Raw genomic sequence first — 26,102 nt, 5'->3', positions numbered from 1 at the left:
TCCTGTATGCATCGTGATAAACCTAGTAAAGCAACTCGTACACTCAAAATACGCACGTAGAGACAGCTCAGTGTTTTCTATTTATACTAGTGAGCTTGGACATCAGTTATTATGAAGCGTTTTGAGTATATTCCATTGTCAAAATTCGCCATGGTTGAAAAGATAGGGGTAATCATATAAAAAGCCTGGCAGTAAGAATGCGTGCGAATGAAACAACATAATTGAATTATAGTACCTAACTAAAACACAACTATATTGAAGCGCGAATAGCTATGAGCCTAGCGGAGTCTAAACCACGGATTTGGGTAGAAACCTTTTATCATTGGTATATCAGTGACCTAGAGATCTAAAACTCACTCTATTTAGCCCTTTCCAACCCATTTTTATACTTTTATTATGGAATCCTCATATAACGTAAGAATTAACTATAAACCCCTAAATAAACCCTACTGATAGTAATCTGACTTGCTTCTTTGACGTGATCATAAAGGTATCTAGAGGAATATTGAATACCTTATATAGGAAGTTTAACAGAGTCTATATTAAATGGTTGTAAATATAAATCTTAACACCGGCTCCGGAGTTACGCGGAGTCCATAAACAGCTAATAAAATCTCCGGCATACAGTGTGCTCTTAATGGCAAGCTAGACATAGGGAGGTACATTGTTGATTCAAAATTTGATTGGCCAGGCTCCTCGCACTTTTCCCAAGAGGGAATGTTTTGAGTCTTTTCATAGTCTTGATTTGTCGATATAAGTGGGGCATATACATGTGTTTGTTCATGATTGAAGGAGAACATAAGAGAACAGGAAATTGAGTCTTATTGCTGCTCTGGGGTTAAGCGAGCTCTTTGAAAAAATAAAAAATAAAACCAGTGGGGGCATCGCATTATTATCGAAGTCGCCGCATATAGATGCCGTGAAAATGCGACTCCGCACGGATGGACTGTTCGCCCGATTTAGTTAAAATATATTCATAAATTTGTCATCGCGCTTTGAGACTGCACCGTGTTAGAGTGATATATATTCCCTATAACGTCTTCGCGCTTAGTCGCCTTGCCGAAGGTGAATATCCACAGTCCAACTGAATTTCAAGCGTCTAACAATTATGCTGTCAAGCCTTAAGACTAGGATATATGCACAGTGTCCTAGGCAAATACGAGTACTGTACGGGACATCGCGATCATTCAAAGCCCGATTGAAGTTACTGATGCAGCAAGTATGATGGAGCTCGGAGTGGTTGTCGCATTTGACGGTCGTGTACGGAATGTTATACTATGCAACTTAGACTAAAAGATCTACCGAGTCTTAAGCCCGTTACGTCCGAGTGAAGGATATAAATATGCCTTATAATTAAGTCTAATACGGTAGCCTCATGTCCAAATCTTTGTTCCATACTGCCACTACTTCCTATCTTACCATATAAGTACTTCGATATAAAAGACTTTCACAATGTCGTATTCTAAGTGCTGCCTCAAGGGCTTTGAATGGAGCGGAACCCCGAGCGGGAAGACCGGGAAGATCGCTGATATCAACACCTATATCGCGGGTGACAACGCCGACGCTGCTGTACTGCTCATCCACGATGTCTTCGGCTGGACTTTTCCCAACTTGCGTCTGCTAGCGGACCACTTCGCTCGCGAGATCAACGCGACAGTCTATCTTCCCGACTTCTTCGGCGGCGAGGTCGTCGAGCCAACTCCCGCCATCTTATCCGGGGACTTCAGCGGTTTCGATTTCGCAGGCTTTATGGTGCGAAACTCACGCGAGGCCCGAGAGCCGGAGATCTTCGCTGTCGCGAAGGCCCTGCGCCAGAAGTACAAGAAAATTGGCGCCATCGGCTACTGCTTCGGGGGGTGGGGTGTATTCCGACTAGGCGCCAAAGAGCACAACCCCCCTCTGGTCGACTGCATCTCAACTGGACATCCATCCCTATTAACTAAGAAGGACATCGATGAGGTCGCGGTCCCCGTGCAACTTCTAGCTCCTGAGCACGACTTCATGTATTCCGATGAGTTGAAGAGTTATACATTCGAAAAGATTCCTAAGCTGGGAATCGAGTTCGATTATCGACACTATCCGCGCGTGGTGCATGGCGCTCTTGTTCGCGGCAGCGAAAAGGAGCCTGGCGAGCTGTTGGCTATGGTTAGGGCAAAGAATGACGCCGTTAACTGGTTCAAACAATTCTTACACGAGCCGTAGGTTGACAGTTTCGACTACGATCAAGACTGATATCGCAATTGGATGTACATAAGTACTGCTCTTATGCTAGAGAGGTGAAGTTAAATAAAAATAACTTGTATAAACCTAGTTTGTTGGCTGGCTATGCATGACATTGGTCTAATTCGCGCTCTCTCCTAAACACCCCAATCGTAACCCCACGCAAGAATACCTATCTACCATTACTCAAATTGTTCCTCTTTGTAAAAGGTATTCCTCAGAGGTAGTTCAGACTCGAATCCCCTAGACTCCTTCATATGGTGGTCGAAGCTCAAAGTCGACATTTGTACCTTATCGAACAAGCTACGGTCCAATACCGGCGCCATAGGGGGCTGCTGGCCATTTGCTCGTGCCGCCTCGGTCGCGATAGTATAATTGTGATGCGCCAGACTCGACGCGATCTGGAAGGCATTTCGGATCTGGCGACCGTTCCAGCAGCCGGTAGACCGGGCGTTTTCTTCGTAGTGCTTTCCGGCAAAGTCGATAATCTCGCGGTCCTTGATGACGAGTGTGGGCTCGCCTGTCATGGTGTGTCGCTGGGCTTCGATCTCGCGTAGCTTGGCGAGGTTGAGTCGGAAGATATCCTGAGTCTGGGTCTTGTCGAGTGGCGGGTAGTACAGCGACATGTGGATACGCGACTTGAATGCTTCGTCGATAGTGTTCACTCGGTTTGTAGTAAGGAAGAGTAATCCGTTGTAGTACTCAAGGACACGCAAGAACACGGAAACTAGTGCATTGCGCTTCATGTCGACCTTTGAGCGCTGCGACAGAAATACGTCGGCCTCATCAAGTAAGAGGACGCAATCCCACAGGTTTGCCAGACGAAAGACGTTGTTCAGCGAGTTCTCGACTGCGGATGGAGTAAGACCGAGGTCACCGCAGGTAATGACGAACAGAGGCTTGCGATACTCCATAGCCACCGCCTCGGCCGTCGCGGTTTTACCAACACCAGGAACACCGTGAAGTAAGACAACTAGGCCGCGACCCTTGTTCTGGATCAGATCCTGGCCCGGTCCCTCGGTCGACATATCGACATACCGCCGCTCGAGGCTCTTCTTCTGGAAGTGAGAAGCGACAAGACCCCGCACAATATCCTTGTAATCCTTTAAGATCTTAAGGTTCTCGAATACGCCCTGTTCCCTACGGATAGGTTTCAGGAAGTGAATGTTGATCGGCACGAATCTGCGCTCGCGTAGGGCATATGCGAACATACGCTTGGGGAGGAGAACAAGGTCTTCCTCGCGCAGCTCTAGAGCCTCTGGGTTCATCTCGTGCGCGCGGCTACCCTTCGTCCGTTGGCGTAAGAATGTATCGATATTGAGGTTCTCGCGACGCTGCCATAATTCAACACCTTCCTTCTTCTGGACAATTTCGCTCTGCGAATACGCAAGGTTCGTTCGCGAGGCGTCAAACCACTGTCGGATGCCCATTCCGTCGTCCTCGACCTCACATGCGATAGACTTGTTTACGGTCAATCTATGGAAGGAGGGTCGCCATCCACCATGCTTCTGGTATGCCTCTTGGAGATCAACGATCACGTCGCTCTCGACGAATTCAGGATGACGCATTTTGTCATAGTTCTCATCCTCCAAGATCTCTTCATTGGGCTCAGTAGTGTCAAAGGGCGGGTTCCTTGTCAAGGTCCAAGCATGGTATGATTGATGCCTATCACCAAGGAATCTCTGGAAATCTTGTCCCTGCTTCTTGAGAGAATCTAGGAGTTGTTGGTGGTCCTGTCGGTAGCGAATGGGGAAGACCTCGAGAGACTCGACAAGCCTCTCGCCAACGAAGGACTCGATCTCGAATGTGTGACGTACAGCACCGAAGGAGTCGCCGTCGTGGTCGATATAGTAGGCGTAGATATTGAACTTATTATCCTTCTTGTCCTGCGACAAATCATCCAGGAAGAATTCCCACTCTTGTTTTGAGGGATAGGACGCTTCTACTTCAGGCATCTCTGTCCGGTAGATGCGCCAGACCTCATGATAGCGGCCCGCTGTCTCCCCGGCTGCTGGCATGTAAATAAGATCCCCGGGACGGAAGAGAGACCACAGATCCTCAAACTTGACCTTGTCGGTTGCACTTTCGGCAAAGCGGCTGTGTTGAGGCATTACCTCCTTGTCGATAAAGTTGACGTAGCATCGCATATCCCTAAGAGCCTCGGGACTGTCCATAATAGTGTCCAAATCCTCAGCGTTCGAGTCAACCGAAAGGAGAGACTCGTTGTCGTCATCATCATCGCCAGTCTCGGAGCCCGAGTCCTTCGTCTTGGACTTAATGCTCTCCACGTCAGGAATCTCTGGGAGTTCCTCGGATTCGATGTCGTCAATCTCCTCATAATCAGCCCATTTCTCTTCCAGAGTGGCGAGAATCTCTTTCATCTTGGGCTGAAAATACACCAAAGCCTTAAAAGGCCTGACGAAAGTACGTGGCGTGGATCTCTGTTCGGTATCCTTTAGAAGAGATGTAAGATGTCCCAGGACAGGCTGTGATTGAATGCGAATGCGTTGCATCTCGCCCTCATTCATCTGAGCACCCTCTGCCTTCTTGTCTCTCTTGACCTTTTCTGAGGCGCCATTCTTAGGTCGTGAAGTGTATACTTGCTCACGGGGAAGACCGTAAGCAAGTAACATATGTTGACGCGTACGAGCATGGTCCTCCTTTTTTCGGAGAGCTTGCTCACGGCGGACCTGGGCCTGCAGATAAGACCCTGCCATAAGGACTTCGATGGCATAGTCGGGCTCATCAATATCGTGAAACCGATTCTTGAAGTTTTCAAAGTTTACTCTGCGTACTTCGGGAATCTTGGGTCGCCATTTGGCTTCAACACGACGACGATCGGCCAGGATCTGTTCACGCCGTTCTGCCTCTCTCTGTGCAGCTAGGAATGAGGGGTCATTTTCACGGAAGTGCCGCGAGCTCTGTGTGAAGCGCTTGGGCTTGGAGTCGGGAGTTTTCTTAGGAGCCATTGTGAGCCTGTACTTTAAGTTTCGACGATAATATATAAGGGCTTATGTGTAAATGGTCCTGTAATACTTAAAAGAGAAGGTATAGATAGGTAGGTAGCTATGGAGGGCGAGATGAGATTTAGAAGACGACAAATGGCAATATATATATAGACAAGAAAGGGGAACCGGGAATGGATCACACATTCATACATAGAAGCAGTAGCTGCCTAGCCCTAGATTTTCGATTCAGCTTAAACGACTGCATATCTTGTGAATCGTTTCCTCATGCTAGGCTAGATTCCGCCAACAGTAGCTCATCCTTCTTACCACTTCCCATAATCATTGGACGATGCACATGTATTAACTATCCAATCGCTTCAGATAGATGATAAAGAGCGGACATTGAGGCAGAGATAGCCTAAGGAGTCCCTGGCTCAGTGGCCGGAGGGCTGAGTCACTTCGGAGAACAACCTGGCGAACAACCTGGCGGAGAGGATCAATGCAAGGTTCGATCCAATCGGGAAATCCCGTTAGGATTCGTCGGAAGCAAGAAAGGCATCTTTTAGACGATGACTAGTCCTGCATGTAAGCATGAGGCAGCCGACATATGGCAGAGCATTGCCCAAGTTTATGAGGGTTATTGTCTGGCTCATCTCGATTGCCAGAATTTATAAGGGTTATTGTCTCTAAGGTTAGCAAAAAGGCGTCAAAATAAATCTTTTTCGTTCGTAAGGTTGTACTCCCCTAGCCACACCACCTCCCCAGCCAATCACAACCCGTACAACCCCACCAAATTTTTTTTTTCGAAACTCTGCATGGAATAGCCAGCCCGTGACCCACAGATACGAACACACGGGCCATGCGTTTCGTGGCGCCGGTGGCGCCAACGGGAGGGCTGGCGGGCGGGGCGCAGCCTGCCTCCACGAAATGTGGTTTGAGTTTTATTAAAATACCGCCTTTTCTAAGATTTTACGACTTTTAGTACACGGATCACCTTTAATAATAATAATGGTTTTATATAATTATTTAAATTATATTTATAGGTTTTTTACTAGTAAAATATATATAAAAAAATTATATTAACGATTTAATTAATTATTAACGTGTATTTATATAATTTAATATAAAATTAAAAATTATATTATTAATATATTAATATTTTAATATATTATAATGTTTTTTAATGTTTATATTTAACGATTTAATTTAATTATTATTTATAATTTTAAATCTTTTTTTTATTTTAAAATAAATTATATTTATATATTACGTTTATAAAAGTTTTTAATTTTAAACGTGTTTATTAATATATTTTTTAATTTAAATAACGTATATTATAATTAAATGAAAATTAAAAATTATGTTATTATTAAAAAAGTTATTATATTAAATAAACGCGTTATTTATATAATTTTAAATTTAAGTTAAAAGTAATTTAATATAAATAATTATTTAAATTTTTTTAAAATATAATAATTAAAAATTAATATTTATTATTTAAGTGTTTTATTAACTTTTTAATCGATAAAAAATTTATAAGTTTTAAATAATTTAAACTTTAAATTTAAATTTATTATAAACTTTAAATTTATTTACGTTATAATAATTTTATTTAAATTAATTAATTTTATTTTATTTTTTAATGTTATTTAAAATAATTATAAATTATTTTATTTTTTAAGCTTTTAAATTAAATTAAATTTATTATTACCGATTTTAAAACTTCGTTATTAATAAGTTTTAATTAATAAAACCTTTTTTAACGTACGGTATAAATTATAAAATAAATTAAAAGTTTTTTTAATAATAATTAACGTTTTAACGTTATTAAATATTTTAAATATAACGGTATATAAAATTTCTTTTTTAATAACGTATAAAGTCGATTAATTATTAAAATGTAATAACGTTTAATTTATTTTTTTAATTTAAATTAAATGGTTTTTATTTTTTAAAAAATAAATAATTATTTTTATATATATAAAAGAATTTTTTATTAATTTAACGTTATATAATAACGTAAATCGATTTTAAGTTTTTATAATAATATAAGTAATTATTATTTTTTTATTTTAAAAAGATTATTTTTTAAAAAGTTTATTAATTAATTTTAAATTTTTAAAATATAAATTTATTTTTTTTTAAAAAATCTTTTTTAAAAAGTTATTTATAATTACGTTTAAAAGTTATAAATAAAAAGTTAATTTTAACGGTATTATTTTAATTAAAACGTTATTATTTTATAACATTTATTTTAATAAATTAATTTTATAAAAAATAATAACGTTTATAATTAATAAAGTTTTTTTGTTTTTTATATACGGTAATAACTTTTTATCGATTTAACGTTTAAAAAGTTTTTATTATTATACGTTATTTTATTAAATTTAATTATAACGTTAAAATAATAATATTATTATTTTTAATCTTTTATTATACTTTTATTATAAAAGATTAACTTAAGTTTTAAAAGTATAAATTTATTAATAAATATATATAATATTAAAATAATTTATCTTTTATTTTAATTACTTTATTTAATTTTATTAATAACGGATTTAACGTTTTTAATATTATACGTATAATTTTTTAAAAATTTAAAAAATAATAAAATTTTATTAACGTTTAATATTAAATTTAAAAAAAAATAATGTAAGGTAATATTATAATTAATATTATTTAATAAAATCGTATTAATAAAGTTTTATTTTTTAAATATTTTTTAAATATATTATAAAAAATTATTCGTATATTTAATAATTTTATTAAATAATTTTAAAATTATATAAATTAATTATTTTTAAATAATTTAATATTTACGAAAAAAAGTTATAAATTAATTTATTAAAAAAATAAATATATTTTAATAATTAAAATATAAAATTTTAAATATATTAATTAATTTTTTTTAAAATTAATGTTTTATAACGATTTTATAAACTTTATAAATAGTTATAAATTTAATTTAAAATTAATTTTTTAAAAAAAATTAATAAAAAAGATATTTTAATTATTTTATTTTATTATTTTTAAATATTTCGTATTTATTATTTTATTAATTTAATATAATAATATAATTTTAAATTATAAAATAATTTTTTATTTTTTTAATAATAAGTTTTTTATAATTTTTTTTTATTAAAAAATTATTTTATAAAATATTAATTAATTATTTATATTAATTAAAAACGTTAATTTTAAGTAATATACGATAATTTTTAAAAAATAAAATAATTTTAAATTTATAATAATATAAGTACGTGCGACATATACGTGTAATGCGTTTTAAAAGTAAATAATTAACTTTATTTTAATGTACGTTAAATTATAATTTATTAAAACGCGGGGGTTACGTTTATTTAAGTTATAAAACGCATGGCCCGTGTGTTTATATTTATAAGTTACGAATAAGCTTTTTAACGAATTATAGTTTAAAGTTATTTTAAATTTATGTTTACGTTACGGTAAAATTTTAATGATAAATTTAAACTTTATATTTATAAAAATTTTAATATAATATTATAACGTATAAAATAATTTTAATTTAAATGACTTAAAATTAATAATATATTACATTTATTTATTTAAATTTTTTATATATTCGTATAACGTTATATTATTATATTATAACTTTAAACGTTAAAATTATTTTACGATAAATAATATTATTAATTATTATTATTATAATTATTAATAATATAATTAATAATACGTATAAATAAAATAAAACGCGTTATATTTTATTTAATATAATAATTTTAATTTTTTCGTTTTTTTTATATATTTATACGATTTTATCGCGTGTTATAATTAATGCGTTATAACCGGTGTTATAATCGGGATTACGATCGTTATTATAATTATTATTACGGTTATTTTTAACGTTTTAAAAAACTTAAAATACGTGGGATTTAATAATAAAGTTAATACGATTATATAATTAATAATTATTTATTATAAAAAAACGTTAATGTTATTATTTTTAATGATTTTATTAATTGTTATTATTAATGTTACGACCGGTGTTACGACCGGTTACGACCGTTATAATTATATTTAACATTTTTAAAAAGCTTTAAAAAGTTTAAAACATATAAATTAATCGGTAAATTTAATAATAAAGTTAATACGATTATGTATAATTATTATTTATTATAAAAATGCGTTAATGTTATTGTTTTTTTAATGATTTTATTAATTAAATGATGTTAAATGTTATTTTTTATAAGTTAATTTTTTAAAAAACACGTGTTTAAAATAACTTTAAATTAAAAGTGAAATATTTTAAAAAAAAGGTTTTACGGGTTATAATTAATTAAAAAATAATGTAGTTATAAAAAATACATCTTTTTAAATTAAATATTAAACCTTAATTTAAAGTCATTTAAAATAAAATTAACTTTTATTAAAACTTTTTTTTTAAACTTAAGTTTATTAAAAGTGTAAATAACTTTCATTTTATTAAATTATAATATATTTTATTTTTAAAAATAATTAATTTTAAAATTTTTATATAATAAAAAAAATTTATATATAATATAACGTTAAATAAAACCGCATTATAAAAGGTTTAATGTACTTATATAATTTATGTGTTAAAAGTTATAAAATCTTAAAAAAAGCGGTAATAATTTTTCTTTTTTTCTTTTTTTTTTTGTAACAATCCTTTGCTGCCGGGCACGTGATTGACCTACGACCTTCGTAAACTCGGGCTATTGTGGTCAAAGGTGCCTTTATGTTTAAACTAACTTTGTCTATGCCGTAGCGTACTTAGGCTGCTAGGTAATGAGGTAAGCAGCGATGTAGGTTACGGTAAGGCAACATTCTTGGCGATGCCGATCGAAGCAGCAGGGGATAAATCAGCGAATAAATCCCTATAAAACTGGGGTAGGACTTCGGAAATTTTCGAGCTAACCAAGATTGAGAATACCTACCTGCCAGCCCTACCTCATCTGCTCACCTAAGTTTGAACGTGTCTTCATATCAACTTCATCTATTGCTATATCAAAGAGGCGAAGATAATTAAAGGGGAACCGAGAAAAGCTGCCTATCCTTACATTAGGAGGTAGCTTAGGTTTATAAAGAAGTCCTCATCAAAGTTTGCCCATCCTGAATGTCTGTCTGCCCTAGTATGGAAGGGATAATACTACGATATAGAGAGTTGTCGAAACCAAGAGAAATCTAAAGGCTTATAATCATCAGGTTCCTTAGTCAAGTCGTGGATAGTACGCCCAGAGTATAGCATAACCTGACAGTCCCCAACTAATCGAAAGTTCCCCGGCAACACACGATCTTTCTGTTCAAATGATAAATCGATTTCAACGGGAGACTGCCTAAGTAGGAAAGACGACCTATTGGTGTTCAACGGTCGCATGCCGGTGTTGAAGAATGCCTGGAAAGTGGAGGACCCTGGTGCAAGTATCGTGTCTCCCGGTTGGGCATGGGAGGGTCCAAACCCGTATTGTGGCTGAGACTTAGCGGCGTCCTGCCAAATGAAGATAGTGCGGCCTTTCATATAATTCCAAGTGAATTTGTAGAACTCTGAGGGTATTTTCCCCTGCTGTATGTCCTCGCAGACCCTTTGCAGATACTCTCGATACTTGACCCAAGATTTATGAAAACCGTCTATGTTGAAACTTTTCAGCCCGTCATGTTCATATGGTGTCTTTTCGTTTAAAACAGTATTAACGAAACGAGCTAGGATATGTTCGCTAGTTTGATGTTGGTGCGCACTATTTTGGGATGCTTGTAGTTCAGCTAAGCTTGCCCATGTATCTAAGAACCATTTATGAATCTCGGATTCGACATATATGTCAGGGAAAACGGCGCTAACACTGTTATTAGTTACTTCACCCAGCAGATGGATGCTCGATGACTTGATTGTCAGTATTGACCGGTTATGCGGCTCCAAACGTCCTTGAATGTCAGACGGGGAAAACCAAAGCGGCTCCCTAATCTTCGGTTTCCTCCAATCAGGAACCCATGAAGGCATCTGATCTGACTCATCAGCTGTTTTCCTGATGGCGCATTGAGCTAAGAGATCAACAGCCCCCAAGACCCCAGAGTCAAGTAGCCCAACCACGACTTCATAGTAAAGCCATTCAGCGGGGATTGTATAGTCAACACGTATCATAGTTTTCCCACGGTCTCCGGTATCCTTCTCTCCGCCACTCTCGTCTATTTCTTTAGCCCATCCCTTTCTATCGCTATTATCTCTCAATTGCACATCACTTGCCAGTCCGCCCAAGGCGTATATCATGTCTCTGGCATCTTGGCATTCGGAGCCGTGAAATGAAACAAGAAGGTTGAAAATGTGGGGTTGTGCATCATCTTTCCGGAGTATCCAGTCCTTCCAAAGGTCCGCCATCGTTACTAGGGAGTTCATGACTTCCGTGGTTATTCCCGTGTTCAGGGCTTGGACAAGGCGCGTCCATGGCATGCTCACCTCAGAACAATTAAGAAGGACATTGGGGTTTAAAACTACTTCTTGAATTATCCATCGTCGGTGGAACCACGGTAGCTTGGTGATGTTATTTAGTTCTCGGGCGATCTCTGTCGTAGAGGCACTTGACCTAGGTTGCTTCGTATAATGATGAAGTCGGCGCATGGAGTCAGAAGCACTCTTATCAATGCCCAGCCAAACAAGTACCGATGACGCGCTACGATAGATCTGCCTCATGAAAGGGATCTGTCTCGACTTTTCGTCGTCATCTTCTTGGTTGATACATATTGCATCAACCCAAATCATACGAGCCTCGGTCGGCATTCGGAACCGCTGCAATGCATACAAGAGATTTGGCGTGATCATCAAGTAACACTGATCAACAATCAGTTCCTCTGTGAAGCTTGGGATTCCCCATGTGTATGATAAGGCATCATATTCAGACTGTTTCTCATCTTCCAGATTGACTTCGAATAGCGAGCACCGGATAGGCGCCAACGGGTCCAAGGAAGGTTGTAGTTTAAGAACTCGCGTATGGGAATTGGAAGGAAGAGGGCTTCCCGGATATATGAAAGTCAGTATCTATGATTGGCCTACGCGTCTATTGTTGAATATAAGCAAGACCATAAATTTCGAACTACAGGAACATTATGGAGCGGCCCGTCGAATTGACTGATGATAAAATAATGATCTTGAATACTAACCGGTATTTGTAAGGAACGAGTCTATGGAGAATCTCCTCGCGCTGAGCCATCGTGAGTCGTATAAAGTCTAGTAACTTTAACCTTGGATGATTTACAGGGGTATATAGTAGGAAAGCTACCTAGTTCTTTATATAGGAAAAAAACGTGCTTTGAAGGGTTTACTGAAAAGGTTCGGGCGTTTTACCAACCTACGATCTCGTTGGGTAGTACGTGTATACCCTTTCTAAGAGGAAAATACCAGATGCGGGGGATATAATGAACCTGGGAAGATTAACTGGCTAGAATTAGGGATGTCCCAACATTGATACACTTTGGGGAGGTAGGTAGGTAAGCGGACCAGCAATTAGGAATCCGTATACATATCCAATAGCCATATCAATAATCGGGGTTGTGTTCCAGCCCCTGTGTAAGTGCCCAGATCCCCTTACCTTTCATAACAGTGCATAATTCATTTATGCACTTCATAATTAATGCATATCACTGTGCAGCTCATTATTTTAATTCATTACCCTTCATAAGTATTCATAAGTATTCATTAAATTTACTACATTATTCGTGACGTCGCCCGCGTCTTTTTTCCCGACGCTGCGTTACGCATCATCCATTTGGATCATGAATTCCCAAGCAACGCCTGAAGAATGGCGTTGACGAAATCTGACAACGTCGCTACAATCTATATTCAAAAAGCAGAATGTCAGAATAAGCTCTCTTTCAAAACGCGACGATGGTAAGTAGAGGAGAATGAAGCGAAAGGAAACTTACGGGTGTAGCATCGCCTATCAACTCCGTCGTCTGTGAAACGAACGCAGCCGTCAATAAACTCTCCGCATTTCCGAGTAGGTTTACTATTCCTTTCACGGAAGTTGGTGTGATCAAAGGCGTGACCTGTTCAACAATGCCTTGGATATCAATCTGGCTCAGAGTTCCGAGGAGAGGTTTGACAGCCTTAATGAGACCAGCCAGATCGATCTGGCCTAATGAGCTGAGAAGTGGCTTAACTTGGTCTAAAAGACCTCCGATATCGATTTTTCCTAGTACTCCAACCAATGGTGCTGCGCCGTCGATGATAGTATGAGTTTCGTTGACGAATTCCTTCGTCAGGAGTGACTCGGCGTTATCGACAAGTCCTACAAGACCATCGACAGAAGACGGTGTGAGCAGAGGAGATACAGCGTCGAAGATTCCCTTTATATCAATGTTGCCCAATTCGGTAATGATAGGGGCTATTTGTTTGATTAACCCTGCGAAATCAATTTGACCTAGAGAATCTAAGATAGGTTGTATCTTTTCGATAAGACCAGCAAGATCAATCTGGCCCAAGGAGTTCAATATCGGGGTGATCTGTTTAATCAGACCCGCGAAATCAATTTGATCTAGAGAATTCAAGATAGGTTGTATCTTTTCAATAAGACCAGCAAGATCAATTTGCCCAAGGGAGTTCAGAATTGGCGTGATCTGTTTAATCAGACCCGCGAAGTCGATTTGACCCGCAGCATCGAGTATCGGCTGTATCTTGTCTATAAGACCGGATAAATCAATCTGCCCAAGGGAGTTCAGGATTGGAGTAATTTGTTTGACTAATCCCGCGATATCAATCTGGCTTACAGCATCAAGTATTGGCTGTATCTTGTCTATGAGACTGGATAGATCAATTTGTCCAAGGGAGTTCAGAATTGGTGTGATTTGTTTGACTAATCCCGCGATATCTATCTGCCCTACAGCATCAAGAATAGGTTGAATTTTCTCGACCAGGCTACCTAAGTCAATCTGGCTTAGGGAATCTAGCAGTGGTTTCACTTGCTCGATAAGACCCTCCAAGTTAAGTTTACCGACAGCGGATATCAATGGCACAGCACCAGATATTAACGTCTTCGTCTGGTCAACGAATTGTGTGGTTAAAAGGTCCTCAGCATTGCCTAAAAGCCCAACGATACCCTTCACCGAGTCGGGAGTCAATAAGGGCTCGACGGCTGAAAGCAGGCCTTGGAGATCAATCTTGCTCAGGCTGTCGAGTAAGGGCGAAATTTGACTGAGCAGACCTTTCAGGTCGATATCGCCGAGACTCGAAAGTAAAGGTCCTGCTCCTGCGATGAGAGATTTGGTCTGGTCGACGAATTCGCCAGTCAACAAATTCTCGGCGTTGCCAAGCAACCCTACAATACCCTTGATGGAGTCTGATGTCAACAGCGGGCTGATAGCTTCGAACAAGCCCTTCAAGTCCAGCTGACCGAGTTCATTAAGGATTGGCGAGATCTGATCTATCAAGCTTTGCAGGTCGATTTGCTTCAGACTATCAAGGAGCGGCCCAGCTCCAGAAATCAGAGACTTGGTCTGGTCAACAAAATCCTTGGTAAGGAGGGATTCAGCATTGCCAAGTAGACCGACGATACCCTTGACTGAGTCTGCCGTTAGGAGTGGGGCTATCGCATCGAGTAATCCTTGGAGATCAATATCCTTTAGGCTATCAAGAAGGGGTTGGGCACTGGAAAGCAGCGACTTGAGCGCATCAACAGTATCCGACGTCAAAAGATCTCCAGCATTGTGTAACAAGCTCACTATACCCTTGACCGAATCTGACGTGAGAAGGGGAGATAAGGCATCGAGTATACCCTCGAGGTCAATCTTCGAGAGATGGTCAATCAGTGGCTGTACACTTGATAGTATTGACTGTAGAGCCTCGACAGTCTCCGAAGTCAAAAGCTTTTCTGCATTACTCAATAGACTGACGAGTCCCTTGATCGATTCGGGGGCTAGAAGGGGTTGCAGCGCATTAAGTATACCCTTGAGGTCGATGCCCTTAATCTCGTCTACGATACCCTCTAAATCCAGGGAACCGAGCAGGTCGATCAGCGGTTCAGCCTTGGTGAGGACATTCCTAGCGATATTTGGAATGGGCGGACGAAGTGTCTGTGCAAGATACACCATAGCATCATGTAGGGCTTGCAAGAACTCATCGCTCAATAGTTGTTGGATAGCCGAAAGATAACCTCCGAGATCACCCAACTGTGTAATGAGCTTCGTCAGACTTTCAAGAATCTGGCCCAAATCGCCGAGTCCTCCAAGGTCTCCAAGGTCAAGACCACCGCTCGACCCGGAACCAGACCCAGAGCTTGAACCAGAGCCGGAACCGGTGCTATTGCTCTTCTGTCGCGGATATAGTGCGACTTTCTGTTGCTGAACCTGGTTTCTTCTGAGCAAGCCATTAAGCTCTGTCAGGGCGTCTGTCAGATCCGACCGAGGTACTAAAGCTAAGTTGTGCTTTGCGAGAAGTGCATCAAGATCCAAGTCCGGTGTTGATGCTGCTTGCGGCGCGCTTTCAGCGACGAGGCTGATAGGCGCCAGAGCCGCTAGGAAGAGTTTAAAGAACAGCATGACGATAATTGGCTGGCTGTTATGAGGCTTCTAAGGCGTCGTTCTCTTCTCTTTGACTCGAAGCTGAGGCTCCGATTCAGCTCGACCACGGAATAGGAAACACGACGGACGAGATGGGAAGTTCGAGAATATGAGCATTACATGCTGCCCTCGTTGCCCGTCCACCTCATATCACATGAAATTATGTCTCAGCGAGCGATGGAGACTGCCCTTCGGACTTTATACCATCTTGGGATGTTTACCAAGCTGCGCACATGGGTACCTATTAGCTCTCTAGGTCTAGTCGTCGCCAGCTTACCCCAGCTACCCCAACTTCTCCACGATCCTAATCCCTACCCGGCGTGGGTTACATAGGACTAGGGACCCCTTGATTTGTGGACCCAGCTCGTCAAGCTTTTCTGGATCCCCATTCGACAACTTGGCATTAAAGTAGGGTTGTGGTTACAATTTTACGCAATTATATATACTCGCGGTAACCTCACCTACATGGAAGACACCATAAATCTCACAGTTGCCTAGGCACTTGTTAGATCGCATGTGTAAATACGTCGTCTTCACCGTCACTTCTTGTTTTTCTACATTTTCTCTTCAAGAACACCTCGACCCTTACCAAGGTTTATACATTCAATATATCGAAGAGGAGGGGATAAAGAAATTACCGCCCATTTTCCTTCTCCGCGCACGGACACTGTAGCATTTCCATTAGGGATTGCCTGGCTGAAAAGACATTGAGATCGAACAGAATGATGCCAGATCTATTCGCGATTTGGGTGCCCAACTAGCAACACAGCAAGGCCGTATATTATTGAATACACTCGGACAGCACAGTTACAGTGGGAATAGCAGCCATCGACTCTATTTCCTTATTAGGCAGGCGGAATATAGGATGACATCATTTTAGTGCAGCGGTTTGTGCTGCTTGCGGTGTAAATGAAGATCTACTTAAGAGTAATTAATTGTTGGGATAGACTAAGCCGAATACCCCGCAGGTCTATCATGTTATAGTCTTCAATTATATGTGCGTGACCCGCGCAAAACCAGTAATCATCCTGGGAATAGACCAAAGCTGGCCATCCCCCTGCAATATTGGACTACAGAAACCGGGGTGCGAACACGGACGGTAAAAATGGTATGCGGAGAGATCGACAAGTCGCGAGGGGTAACACGCTGCAAGGCGATGTTCGATGTGTCTAACTCTGGCCCGATAGGCATGGTACGACGGAACGGGAGCTCATCTGCTTGTAATGCCGCAATGTAACCCGGGGCGGGCTAGGCACATATGTGATGGCTGAATCGTCCTCAAGTTCAATACGTCGCCCTCCTTTCCGCTCGGAAGTTGTTGGGCGCCCGTCTTCTCTCCGCTTGCCATCCATCCAGCATCCTCTGCTGCCAACGACAAGAAGATCATGGCGTCGGCCTTTCGCGAAGACACCTCACACTATGAGGCCAGCAGCCCTACCACCTCTATACATGGCGGTAGGGGTGAGGGTGGTGAAGGGACTACGAATGCTCCGGGGAGGCAGAGTGATGAGACCTCTTCAGCCGATCATGTTACGGAAAAGACACCAGTAGCTGCGCCTCTTACGAAGAAACAGAAGTTCAAACGCCATTGTGGGCGATTCTGGTGGTGGTATCTTATAGGACTCATCGTTTTCCTCGCTATCTTCCTACCGATCCTGTATGTATTCTAGCCGGGGAATGAACATGCATGCGTGCTAACAGCGACCTCAGGTTTTTAGTGATCATTCCAGCTATAGTGCAGCGCATATTAGACAACCAGACGATGCCTATAACTGGTGGTGCATTCGTAGCTATAACACCAGAGAAACTCAATATATCTATCACCACATCCCTTGACACGCCTCTACCAGCAGATATAGACCCGGTAACTCTGTTCATGTATAATCATGCGACACCCGTGTTTTCACCTTTTGCCAACATTACGTTACCACCACTCCACATAGATGGGGAAACAGAAATAGTTATTACCGATCAGACAGTCACGATAACCAACGAGACTGAGCTTATTTCCTGGTTCGGGAACGTCTTTGACCAGCCAAAGGTCACTTTATCCACTCGTGGTGATGCCAAGATCCATTTAGGGGCGCTTCATTCAGATGGGCATATAGATAAGACCGTCGAGGTAGACTCCTTGAACAAACTCAGTGGATTCGCAATCGAGCATATGCAGCTTCTCTATCCAGCTCTAGAGAACGGGACCAACATCCAGGGTACTCTCAACCTACCAAACTGGGGCGCACTCACTCTCGGCATTGGTAACTTGTCGCTTAATTTAATGGTGGGCGACCTGCGAATTGGTCTCATCACCATTTACGAGGTCCTACTCCCTCCGGGAAATAACTCGAGATACTTCAACGGCGAGCTATACCTAGACATGCTCATACAGAACATCGGAACAATACTTTCCGCTCAGTCAGACGCGCTGAACGCAGGGAACATCCAGATTGACGCGGTAGGGAATGCGACTGTCGTCAATGGTCAGCACATCAGGTTCATCGAAGCCGTCCTGAACCACAGGCGCGTAACGTCCACAATCCCGGTTACGAAGTTAATGGGCGACCTCGTCAGCAGCTTCACGAACGGTAGTCAAGTTAACATACCTGACCTACTGGACGACGTATTCGGCAACTCAACACTTATTCAAGAAGCCTTGAGCCACTGGAACGCGACCGATAACGATAAAGGGGCGAAGCTGAAGAGATCTCTACCTTCTGTAAAACGAGGGGTGTTTGGGTCAAGCGCATTAACGTTACTCAAGTTGGGTATGAAGATGAGGATGGGCAAGTACTGAGAAGAAATTCCAATGGCCCTGATGGATTCCTCAATAGTTAGCAATAACCCAGTATGATGATTAGTTAATGTTTGATGAATATAATGTTAAAGACCAATTAGAATTGGATTGTCTGAAGTTTCCACGTACATCTTTGTCGCATCGCGATAACTGATCTTGGGGATGACAATGATGACAGAATACGCCATCTCCATCCCGTCTCTTCCCACATCGCGTGGTGGTTTAACGCCTGGATGTGTATTGGTCCGTTCCTACGTGCCGCAACACAAGTAGGTTCGAATCCTACCATGGTCAAACCAAACTGGTTCGATTCAGGTTTTTTCTTAGGCACTGTTAGGCGTTAAAGGTAATTCTATCTCCGTTATAAAAAAGCGTGTTCGACGGTTTTCCCCCTAATTAAATCGGCTACCTGGCGCCGACGCTAACCAGGTAAAATAATGCTATAGGTAGGAAGGGGTGGAATATATAGATAGAAAATGGAGGATTTTTCATATCAGGCGAAACTCTAACTCTGTTCCCTCAAGGGAGTATTCTAGACGTCTAAAGCGCCATAGATGCGCTTGTTATAGCTACCTAGCTTATAATAACCAATAGACGTTAACGTTCTCATCATCACCATCATCCATCCCGTCTCTCTTAAGGACCTAAGGCAAATTACTACTTCTCATCTTATCTAACGTTTCTTTCCGGTCTTCAGTTATAGGCCAGGACACCTAATAATACCAACCTAGTGAGTAAAACGGTCTTGAACATCTTAAATAGGTAGTCTACCATTACACCGGATGTAATTGTAAGCCCTACCAACTCTTTCACGTCTTACACCTTCTCGAGTAATATATTCGCTGTAGGAGTAGCTAGGTAGCATGATTGAACTGAGAATCTCATCGACAATACCTTGGATACCTAGGTACCTAGGCAGGTACCTCCATCCTGCGGAGCTCAGCCCGTAAAGTTAATAATCGGTACATAGTTATAATTATTAACTTTAAAAGGGAAATTCCAAAAGCAATGAAAGCAAATATAACCATTAAAAAAGTAGTTCCCAAACCAATCTGTTCAGGGAAGATTTCACCAACCGCTAAAGAAATATAAATGCAAAGCGAAAAGTATAACACAACGTAAACCCAGGAAAGGCCCTTCATTAAACAGCGATGTGATCTAAATACCGTGAGAAATTCGATATCTTCCTTATTTTCCTGACCGGGCTTTGTCAGCTGCCATGTTAATATATTGAATTCGGGCTGTCACTAACCTGCTCTAACCCCCCGGGTCTGGAAGGTCCAACGACAGTATCGTCTCCATTTTCATGATTTATATTTAAGGCTCTAGTGTCCCTCAAGTCTTTAAACGAATTAGCCTATGTACCCCGATGCAAACACAACTGAATTTCCACCTGGCTTCTTACCAGAGTATCCTTCCGCCATCGCTAAGAACGGAAGAGTCATGAGGATAAGGGGCAAAAGCTGACCAAATCTTGGTTCAAAGCTAATAGTGCCATCGATTGTAGCGTTATCAATTAAACGTAGGAAACAGGCTGCCTCGGATATGCCAAAGGTAAAGTAAAAGAGTAACCAAACGACCTCGAACATAAAGGATCGATGAAAACTTGGAGGTATAATTACAAAGAATATATGAGCAAGCTGGCTGATACCTAAAGGTCCTTCAGATAGTCTTGATGCTAAATGTTCTCGAGCCTCTAATATTCTGTCTTTGGACAATGTTGGCCAACCAATCGTTTTCTCAAAGAGGAACACCTGCCAGTATCCCGGGAAGTCTCGAGAATTGGGAAAATACAAGTCTCGGATTCTACGGACATAGCCGCTCACGAGAATACCAAGTAAGACAGTAAAGCCCGAAACCAGGGCGGGATTTCCGAGTATCTCTAGCGATCCATATGCATCCGAATCGTCCTCTAAGAAACCATAGTGTGCGATAGCGCACCTTAATGTCTCATATTGATATAAAGTCCAGGTCTCGCCAAGTCCTTGCAAGAGAAGTGATATAACACAAAGCATAATGACGACCCTCACATGTTTCAAGTAGCTACGATCTCGAAGGTAGTCACGGAGGACGGCGATGGTTGCCAGATGAATAATACAGGAAAGGAAGGCCAATATAACGGCGTTCCCATACGCATAAGCCGATATCTTCGTGTCGAGATCCTGGACCCCATTACGGATAATGTTGATGGAGATAGCCAGCGCCAGCCCGGAAACAAGCTGCTGATCGCTGAGCGCCAGTATAAAATTTTGCAATCCACGAACTCCTTGGCCATCCTCGTTGCGGTGTTTACGATTTAACATAACGTTGTCAAATCCATTGTAGCATTTTCCTGGCAGGATGTCCTTGACGTAAGCCCAGATGATCGCGACGATGACGAGCACGATGGAGAACAAGAATGAGATTAAGACCTGTAAGAAATCAATATTACCAAGTCGTCAGCGAGCAAAGAAGGTTCATTCACATACTCCAAAGCCTGTAATGTCCGGGTCTCCTAAATCTACAGGCTCACAAGGATCCGTCTGAGATGGCAGCTCACGCAATACGCCCATTTTATGGTGTTTGATGATGACGAGCCAAAGCTATGTCAAGTGAAGAAGATTTTTATCCAATATACCTTAGAGTTGAGCGGAGTGAGTAGTCGCCGTTCGTGAAGAAATATGGGGTTGGGCTGCTTCAGGCCGATCAAGACATATCGGATTGAAATGGGTACCAGCCTGTGCTACGACTACATTCTTTTTTCTTCCATGGATGAACGTCACACTGTTTCATTAGGCAAGCTTGATCGAATTCTAATCGTAGACCTTCAATAACGTCCATGTCAGGCTTTCAGCTCTCTTTTCTAATGTAAATAGCAAGATCAGCGCTTATGTAAAACACAGCCTTGTCAAAAGACTTAAATATCAGCCATGACGATTATAAAGCTATAGTATATCCGGGCTACACTTTTATAATATTTCTTGGAGGTAATTTTGAAGGATATCACGTACTTGCCTCTCTATACAAGAATATTTTCTTATGTCAGGCGATACTCTAGCTCTGTTCCCCCTGGGGAGTACTCTAGACGTCTAAAGCGCCAAAGATGCGCCGCTGTATCTACATAGGTAGTATATAGCAGACCAATAGACGTAAACGTTATCATCATCATCATCATCTCTAGACAAGAGCTTCTTAGTTCTTTATATAACATCAGGAGGTAGTTATTACCTTAGTGAGTAGGTACCTACCTAGGTAGCTAGCCAAGCAGTTTATTTACATGAAGCTTTAATCATTGTTGTCGCACCATTAGGGCCATTGAACAAAAGCAGCTATGTCATTTCAAGTCCTTCTGTAAGATTATTTAGGTGTGTATATTGGATACAATCCCAAGGCAATACAAGCCGATTAAGATTAAGTTGAGGGGAGGGTAGCCCGGATGTATCAATGCTCTTAGGTAAAAGAAAAGTTATTCGTACCTCCTTTCTACTACACAATTCCAAGTTTTACATTCCATGAGTGGATTCAAGGCAGGAAGCTTGCGTTTATACACCACGTTACCTTTAATCTTCGAGTTTCGCTCTGGTCAGGCGAGAATCGCTTCAAAAGTGGCTGCTCGCCGGTCTGGTGGCCCTTGCGCGCAGCCACTCATTGATTCTTAACTTTTTTCTAATGCTTCCATCAATCTACTAGGAAATATTATTACCATTATAAAAACTTACTTATAAAAAGGCGTTATCGAGTTTCGTTCAAAGACATCTTTAAAGAAGCTATACCTAGGATTAAAAGCGAGTTTGGTCTACCTAAGATCTCAAAACACTACGACTAGCATTGCTGTGACTTGTCGCCGGAATGATCTAAAAAGCAACATCGCAATCTTACGGAAGCCAGCAGTGATACCCTTAATTTTTAGTTCGGCGTCCTTGGCTTCAACTAGTTGGCGGAATGACAAGATCAGGAGGGATAGATGTATTACAAGATGGAGTTGCGATGCGGAGATATTCGCCCGGATGGGGAAGGTCGATAATAATAGATAAGTGGTAACAATGCCTGCGACCAAGTAGTTGTTGTGTCTTAGACCTACATTTGGTCAGTTTCTTGCTTTCAAACCACTCGGGAATTACATTGCGCGCTTGTGATAGAGACTCCTGAGAAAGGTAGATAAAGCCGTGTTCTTGGCGTTTAGAGGTTACCTGTCTAACTTGGAATAATTTTGCTGTTTTTATTTTTGAACATAATTCCTTTCGTATACTGGTTCCAGTTGGTCTGTTCGTCATGCGCGGCACAGTTAGCTTATAGCCCAGCTTGGCGGTTTGACCTAAATTCCATTACAATGCTGCTTTTTTTTCTTGACAGTAGGTTGGCAGGGGTAGTTGGTTGAATCAGTCGTGTCGTGGGGTTTTCTTGAGTCCTTGACACGTCCCGTGAAGTCTTGGATGGTAATGAGGTGCAACTCTATAAATATAAGGATGGCTTCTTCCTCAATCTGTATGGGATGATTAAATCATCAAGCCTCTTCTACATCAACACAACTAAACTCCCTCCGCAACAATGGTGCTTCGTTCTTCCATACCCTTGGCTACGGCCCTTCTACTTCTGTCCCATGGGACTACTGCAACACCTGTTCCAGAGCCCAAGACGAAAGCATTTACCCAACCTATCGGTATCCCAGGATTCCAGGCTGCGAGCGTCAGCGCCTTCGATGGCCCGATCCCGGAAATCATCGCCCTTACACCAGATGATCTTAACCATAACGTCAGTGAGGTACCGGCACACGTGCCTGATCATGTACAAGTGGTAGACGATTCTGAGATCGACAAACGCTTCGTCTTTGGAGACGACAACCGTGTTCTATGGACAGATAAGTCTTACCCGTTTTCGGCCATGGGAAAGATCCAGTGGTCGACCGGTGTTTACTGCTCGGGCGCCCTGATCGGACCGCGTCACGTAGCTACTGCTAAGCACTGCGCTCCTCTCAACAACCCAGGCGTCAGCGTGCGCTTCATGCCGGCATATTACGACGGCGAGTCATTCCCCGGCGCGTATGTCACAACGATCATCCACCTCCCTGGATACTCGGTGAACGACCCGGACGCGAATGCTTGCGACATCAAGGAAGACTGGGCTATCTTCATTCTCGATGCTCGCCTCGGAGACGAGCGCGGAGGCCTTGGGGCTAAGGTCATCGAGCCATCGCTCATTAACAACCCCCAACTCCTTCACCTTGGATATCCGGGTGATTTGGCAAACGGCGAGAGACCGTATCGACAGGAGAAGATCACGATCCGAGACAGGTTCGACTGTGATGCAACTGGTGGCCTCTCTACTGACGCTGATGTCGCTGGCGGCATGAGCGGCGGCCCTATCGTAAGTCCTCATTGGCCCCTATTTCCCCCTTAACCCCTTTAAACATCTTATCATATAGATCATGCTATGCCACCCCTAAACGCATCTGAGTATCACACCACATATGATAAAATAAATGCTAACTTGAGGCGATGTAGTGGCAGAACGACAACGGAGCTCGTTACCAACTCGGTGTTCTAAGCGCAACCAGCTCTACAGAGACAGTCTTCGCCGGCGGCAGCAACTGGATCGGCGCCGTTGCCCGTTCCCGCCAAGATTTCCCTTGATTTATTCGAGTTACATCGAAGCTATTGTATTATATCGTGCAGTGTTATATGGGGGACGATTTCAGAGAGATTCTTGTATATATTCAAAGTCTGTCCATAAATTAGTTAACAAGTATATATAAGAAGTCACTAAGGAGACATTATCACGAATATATTATATATTATTATTAAGATGGATCACCCGGCTTCCGCCCGTATATATACGTCCTAGAACCAGTAAGCAGCTACACTCGGATGGCATTTACTCATGCACGAATGGAAAACTTACACAGTTATATACGCATGAATACCAGTGCCCACAAGATCCTTCTTAACGTCCTCGACGAATTCCCGAACTTGTTCAGGCGACAAGCCCAACACTCCTAGCACCTTAAAACTTATACCCTCAAGGCCGGTGAGCAAGTCCTCCTGAAAGTAGGTAGCGACGGTCTTATAGTATTGCCCCTTGGCCCAGGGGCTAGTAGGCCAGTAGAACCGTTTCTCGACGATGTCCTCGAAGCCGGCTTCTTCGAAGTAGCGATGATAGTTCCGAGCATTGGACCAGGAACGGCCGAGACGCGATACACCCTCTAGCATCATCTGGTTCCACCGGTACAGTGCTGACTCCGTTGGCGGCTCGCCTACGTAGTTCATCGGGAATAGCGCGTCTTGAAATTCCATAATGCCACCCGGTGCTAGGTGCTCGAACCCCTGCTTCACGACGGCCGCCGGGTCATTGAAACAACTCATCAGCGCCCGCCCGTGGATATAGTTGAACGGTTCGCTAAATGTCCACTCGTCCTCCGCGTCGTCAATCTCGAATTTGCAGTTCTCTGGTAGGCTAAGTAGAGGATGCGATCAGTTGGCTTAGTACTTGATAGCAAGGCGCCAGGTGCACGCACAATTGAGGTTGGATCGGACTCAGATCCGTCCCAATAACGTAGGATTCGGGATGCTGGAAGGCTGTTCGGCGAGTTAATACTCTGGTGTCATAGCAATACCTAGCGGTGAATCGAACCAAACTCTATTGCCCATATACCCGTCCCTGATATCACATTAGAAAAATAATAAAGGGGGTAGGGGAAGTAGACGAACCTGTCGCAATATCCAAGACTCGCGGGGGGTTGTCCGGTATTGGGGCTAGGTTGAGCTTGTTTTCGATAGTTATTATAAATAATTGATGTTGAAGGTCTATATCAATTGTAAGTCGTTGAGCATGAAAAGGATATACCTGTCCAGTAATTGACTCTGGTATTTACCTAATCGCTCTTGTTCTGCCTGTAAAATCATTAATCAATTATAGCGATGAATTTTTGAATTTTTGAATGCGAATCAAGACATACGGCGTCGTTCGGTAAGAAATATCCTATATGACGGTGTCAATAGGCAATTCAAAGTTCATAGAGGTAGAATAATACATACTGCCTTCTTTATACCGATGGTAAGTTCGACCATTTTCATGGACGTAATGGTAAAGACTTGAATCTAGCGACATGGTCGAAGACCTTTGAAATGGTTAATAATTATATGTTCTACATTAATGCTAAGCTCTTCGCTATGCTATACCGTATACTTTCTGTTGAAATTGACATGGTTTCCTATTAATAGTTAACAGGTTGTGCTATCATTTCCCTTCTCAATGGATACTGACTGTCTGAGTATCACCGTCGACTGATGGTAAAGATGGCCCACTGCCGCTATCCCACGATAGCACCGACACATCTTGATCAACTGCGATAGTCCTACTAGATTCCCACGAGAACGATGCTACGGAGCCATCATCATGGCCTACATCTGACGAGGGGCTTGCGGTCATGTTTTCTTTCCGTCGCAGGGCTGTTGAGGTCGCGTTAGGGCTACGCGAGCGGACGTAGTTTTATAGAAAACTAGGTACCTAAGTAAGAGTAAAAGTTCGGTACAAGATTGGTTAGCCCTTGAATACCAAGCGACTTAGACATAATTGCCACGAGGCAAGTTGGCCATGAGACAGGCGCTAGGAAGCATGGTCAGCAATGG

The 26,102-nt window shown here is 41.4% G+C and overlaps 8 protein-coding genes across 8 annotated transcripts; 3 read left to right on the top strand and 5 right to left on the bottom strand.

Moving 5' to 3' along the window:
• The first annotated feature begins 1,291 nt into the window (after positions 1–1,291).
• On the top strand, positions 1,292–2,307 carry F5Y00DRAFT_247933 (dienelactone hydrolase family protein). The gene has a single exon (XM_048009348.1). The coding sequence runs from the start codon at positions 1,453–1,455 to the stop codon at positions 2,200–2,202; it is 750 nt and encodes a 249-aa protein (XP_047860721.1). The 5' UTR covers positions 1,292–1,452; the 3' UTR covers positions 2,203–2,307.
• F5Y00DRAFT_187398 (uncharacterized protein) lies at positions 2,209–5,524 on the bottom strand. The gene has a single exon (XM_048005108.1). The coding sequence runs from the start codon at positions 5,187–5,189 to the stop codon at positions 2,403–2,405; it is 2,787 nt and encodes a 928-aa protein (XP_047860720.1). The 5' UTR covers positions 5,190–5,524; the 3' UTR covers positions 2,209–2,402.
• Positions 5,525–10,108: 4,584 nt separating this feature from the next.
• Positions 10,109–12,610, bottom strand: F5Y00DRAFT_247930 (HET-domain-containing protein). The gene is made up of 2 exons (XM_048009347.1): positions 12,328–12,610; positions 10,109–12,184 (listed from the first exon to the last, which is right to left on the bottom strand). The coding sequence occupies exon 2, from the start codon at positions 11,974–11,976 to the stop codon at positions 10,315–10,317; it is 1,662 nt and encodes a 553-aa protein (XP_047860719.1). The 5' UTR covers positions 11,977–12,184; positions 12,328–12,610; the 3' UTR covers positions 10,109–10,314.
• Positions 12,538–15,686, bottom strand: F5Y00DRAFT_255754 (uncharacterized protein; the record flags this gene model as incomplete). Its single annotated transcript, XM_048010322.1, has 3 exons — positions 12,538–12,588; positions 13,485–14,810; positions 14,967–15,686. 3 exons carry the CDS (start codon positions 15,684–15,686, stop codon positions 12,538–12,540), a joined length of 2,097 nt encoding a protein of 698 aa, XP_047860718.1.
• Positions 15,687–17,092: 1,406 nt separating this feature from the next.
• On the top strand, positions 17,093–18,498 carry F5Y00DRAFT_255753 (uncharacterized protein; the record flags this gene model as incomplete). Its single annotated transcript, XM_048010321.1, has 2 exons — positions 17,093–17,364; positions 17,418–18,498. The coding sequence occupies 2 exons, from the start codon at positions 17,093–17,095 to the stop codon at positions 18,496–18,498; spliced, it is 1,353 nt and encodes a 450-aa protein (XP_047860717.1).
• Positions 18,499–19,030: 532 nt separating this feature from the next.
• Positions 19,031–21,050, bottom strand: F5Y00DRAFT_255752 (uncharacterized protein; the record flags this gene model as incomplete). Its single annotated transcript, XM_048010320.1, has 5 exons — positions 19,031–19,071; positions 19,571–19,694; positions 19,751–19,839; positions 19,904–20,909; positions 20,967–21,050. 5 exons carry the CDS (start codon positions 21,048–21,050, stop codon positions 19,031–19,033), a joined length of 1,344 nt encoding a protein of 447 aa, XP_047860716.1.
• A 2,308-nt stretch (positions 21,051–23,358) lies between these two features.
• Positions 23,359–24,107, top strand: F5Y00DRAFT_255751 (trypsin-like cysteine/serine peptidase domain-containing protein; the record flags this gene model as incomplete). Its single annotated transcript, XM_048010319.1, has 2 exons — positions 23,359–23,841; positions 23,979–24,107. The coding sequence occupies 2 exons, from the start codon at positions 23,359–23,361 to the stop codon at positions 24,105–24,107; spliced, it is 612 nt and encodes a 203-aa protein (XP_047860715.1).
• A 167-nt stretch (positions 24,108–24,274) lies between these two features.
• F5Y00DRAFT_266208 (S-adenosyl-L-methionine-dependent methyltransferase) lies at positions 24,275–25,902 on the bottom strand (the record flags this gene model as incomplete). Its single annotated transcript, XM_048011910.1, has 10 exons — positions 24,275–24,314; positions 24,376–24,927; positions 24,989–25,049; positions 25,105–25,131; positions 25,182–25,277; positions 25,346–25,364; positions 25,430–25,452; positions 25,509–25,591; positions 25,653–25,684; positions 25,738–25,902. 10 exons carry the CDS (start codon positions 25,900–25,902, stop codon positions 24,275–24,277), a joined length of 1,098 nt encoding a protein of 365 aa, XP_047860714.1.
• Between the last annotated feature and the right edge of the window lie 200 nt (positions 25,903–26,102).

Source organism: Daldinia vernicosa (assembly GCF_022497035.1).
Source record: "Daldinia vernicosa strain CBS 139.73 unplaced genomic scaffold F5Y00scaffold_67, whole genome shotgun sequence".
NCBI classification, from domain to species: domain Eukaryota; kingdom Fungi; phylum Ascomycota; class Sordariomycetes; order Xylariales; family Hypoxylaceae; genus Daldinia; species Daldinia vernicosa.
Note: the sequence above shows the minus strand (reverse complement) of the source record. Positions and strands in the feature narration are given on the sequence as shown.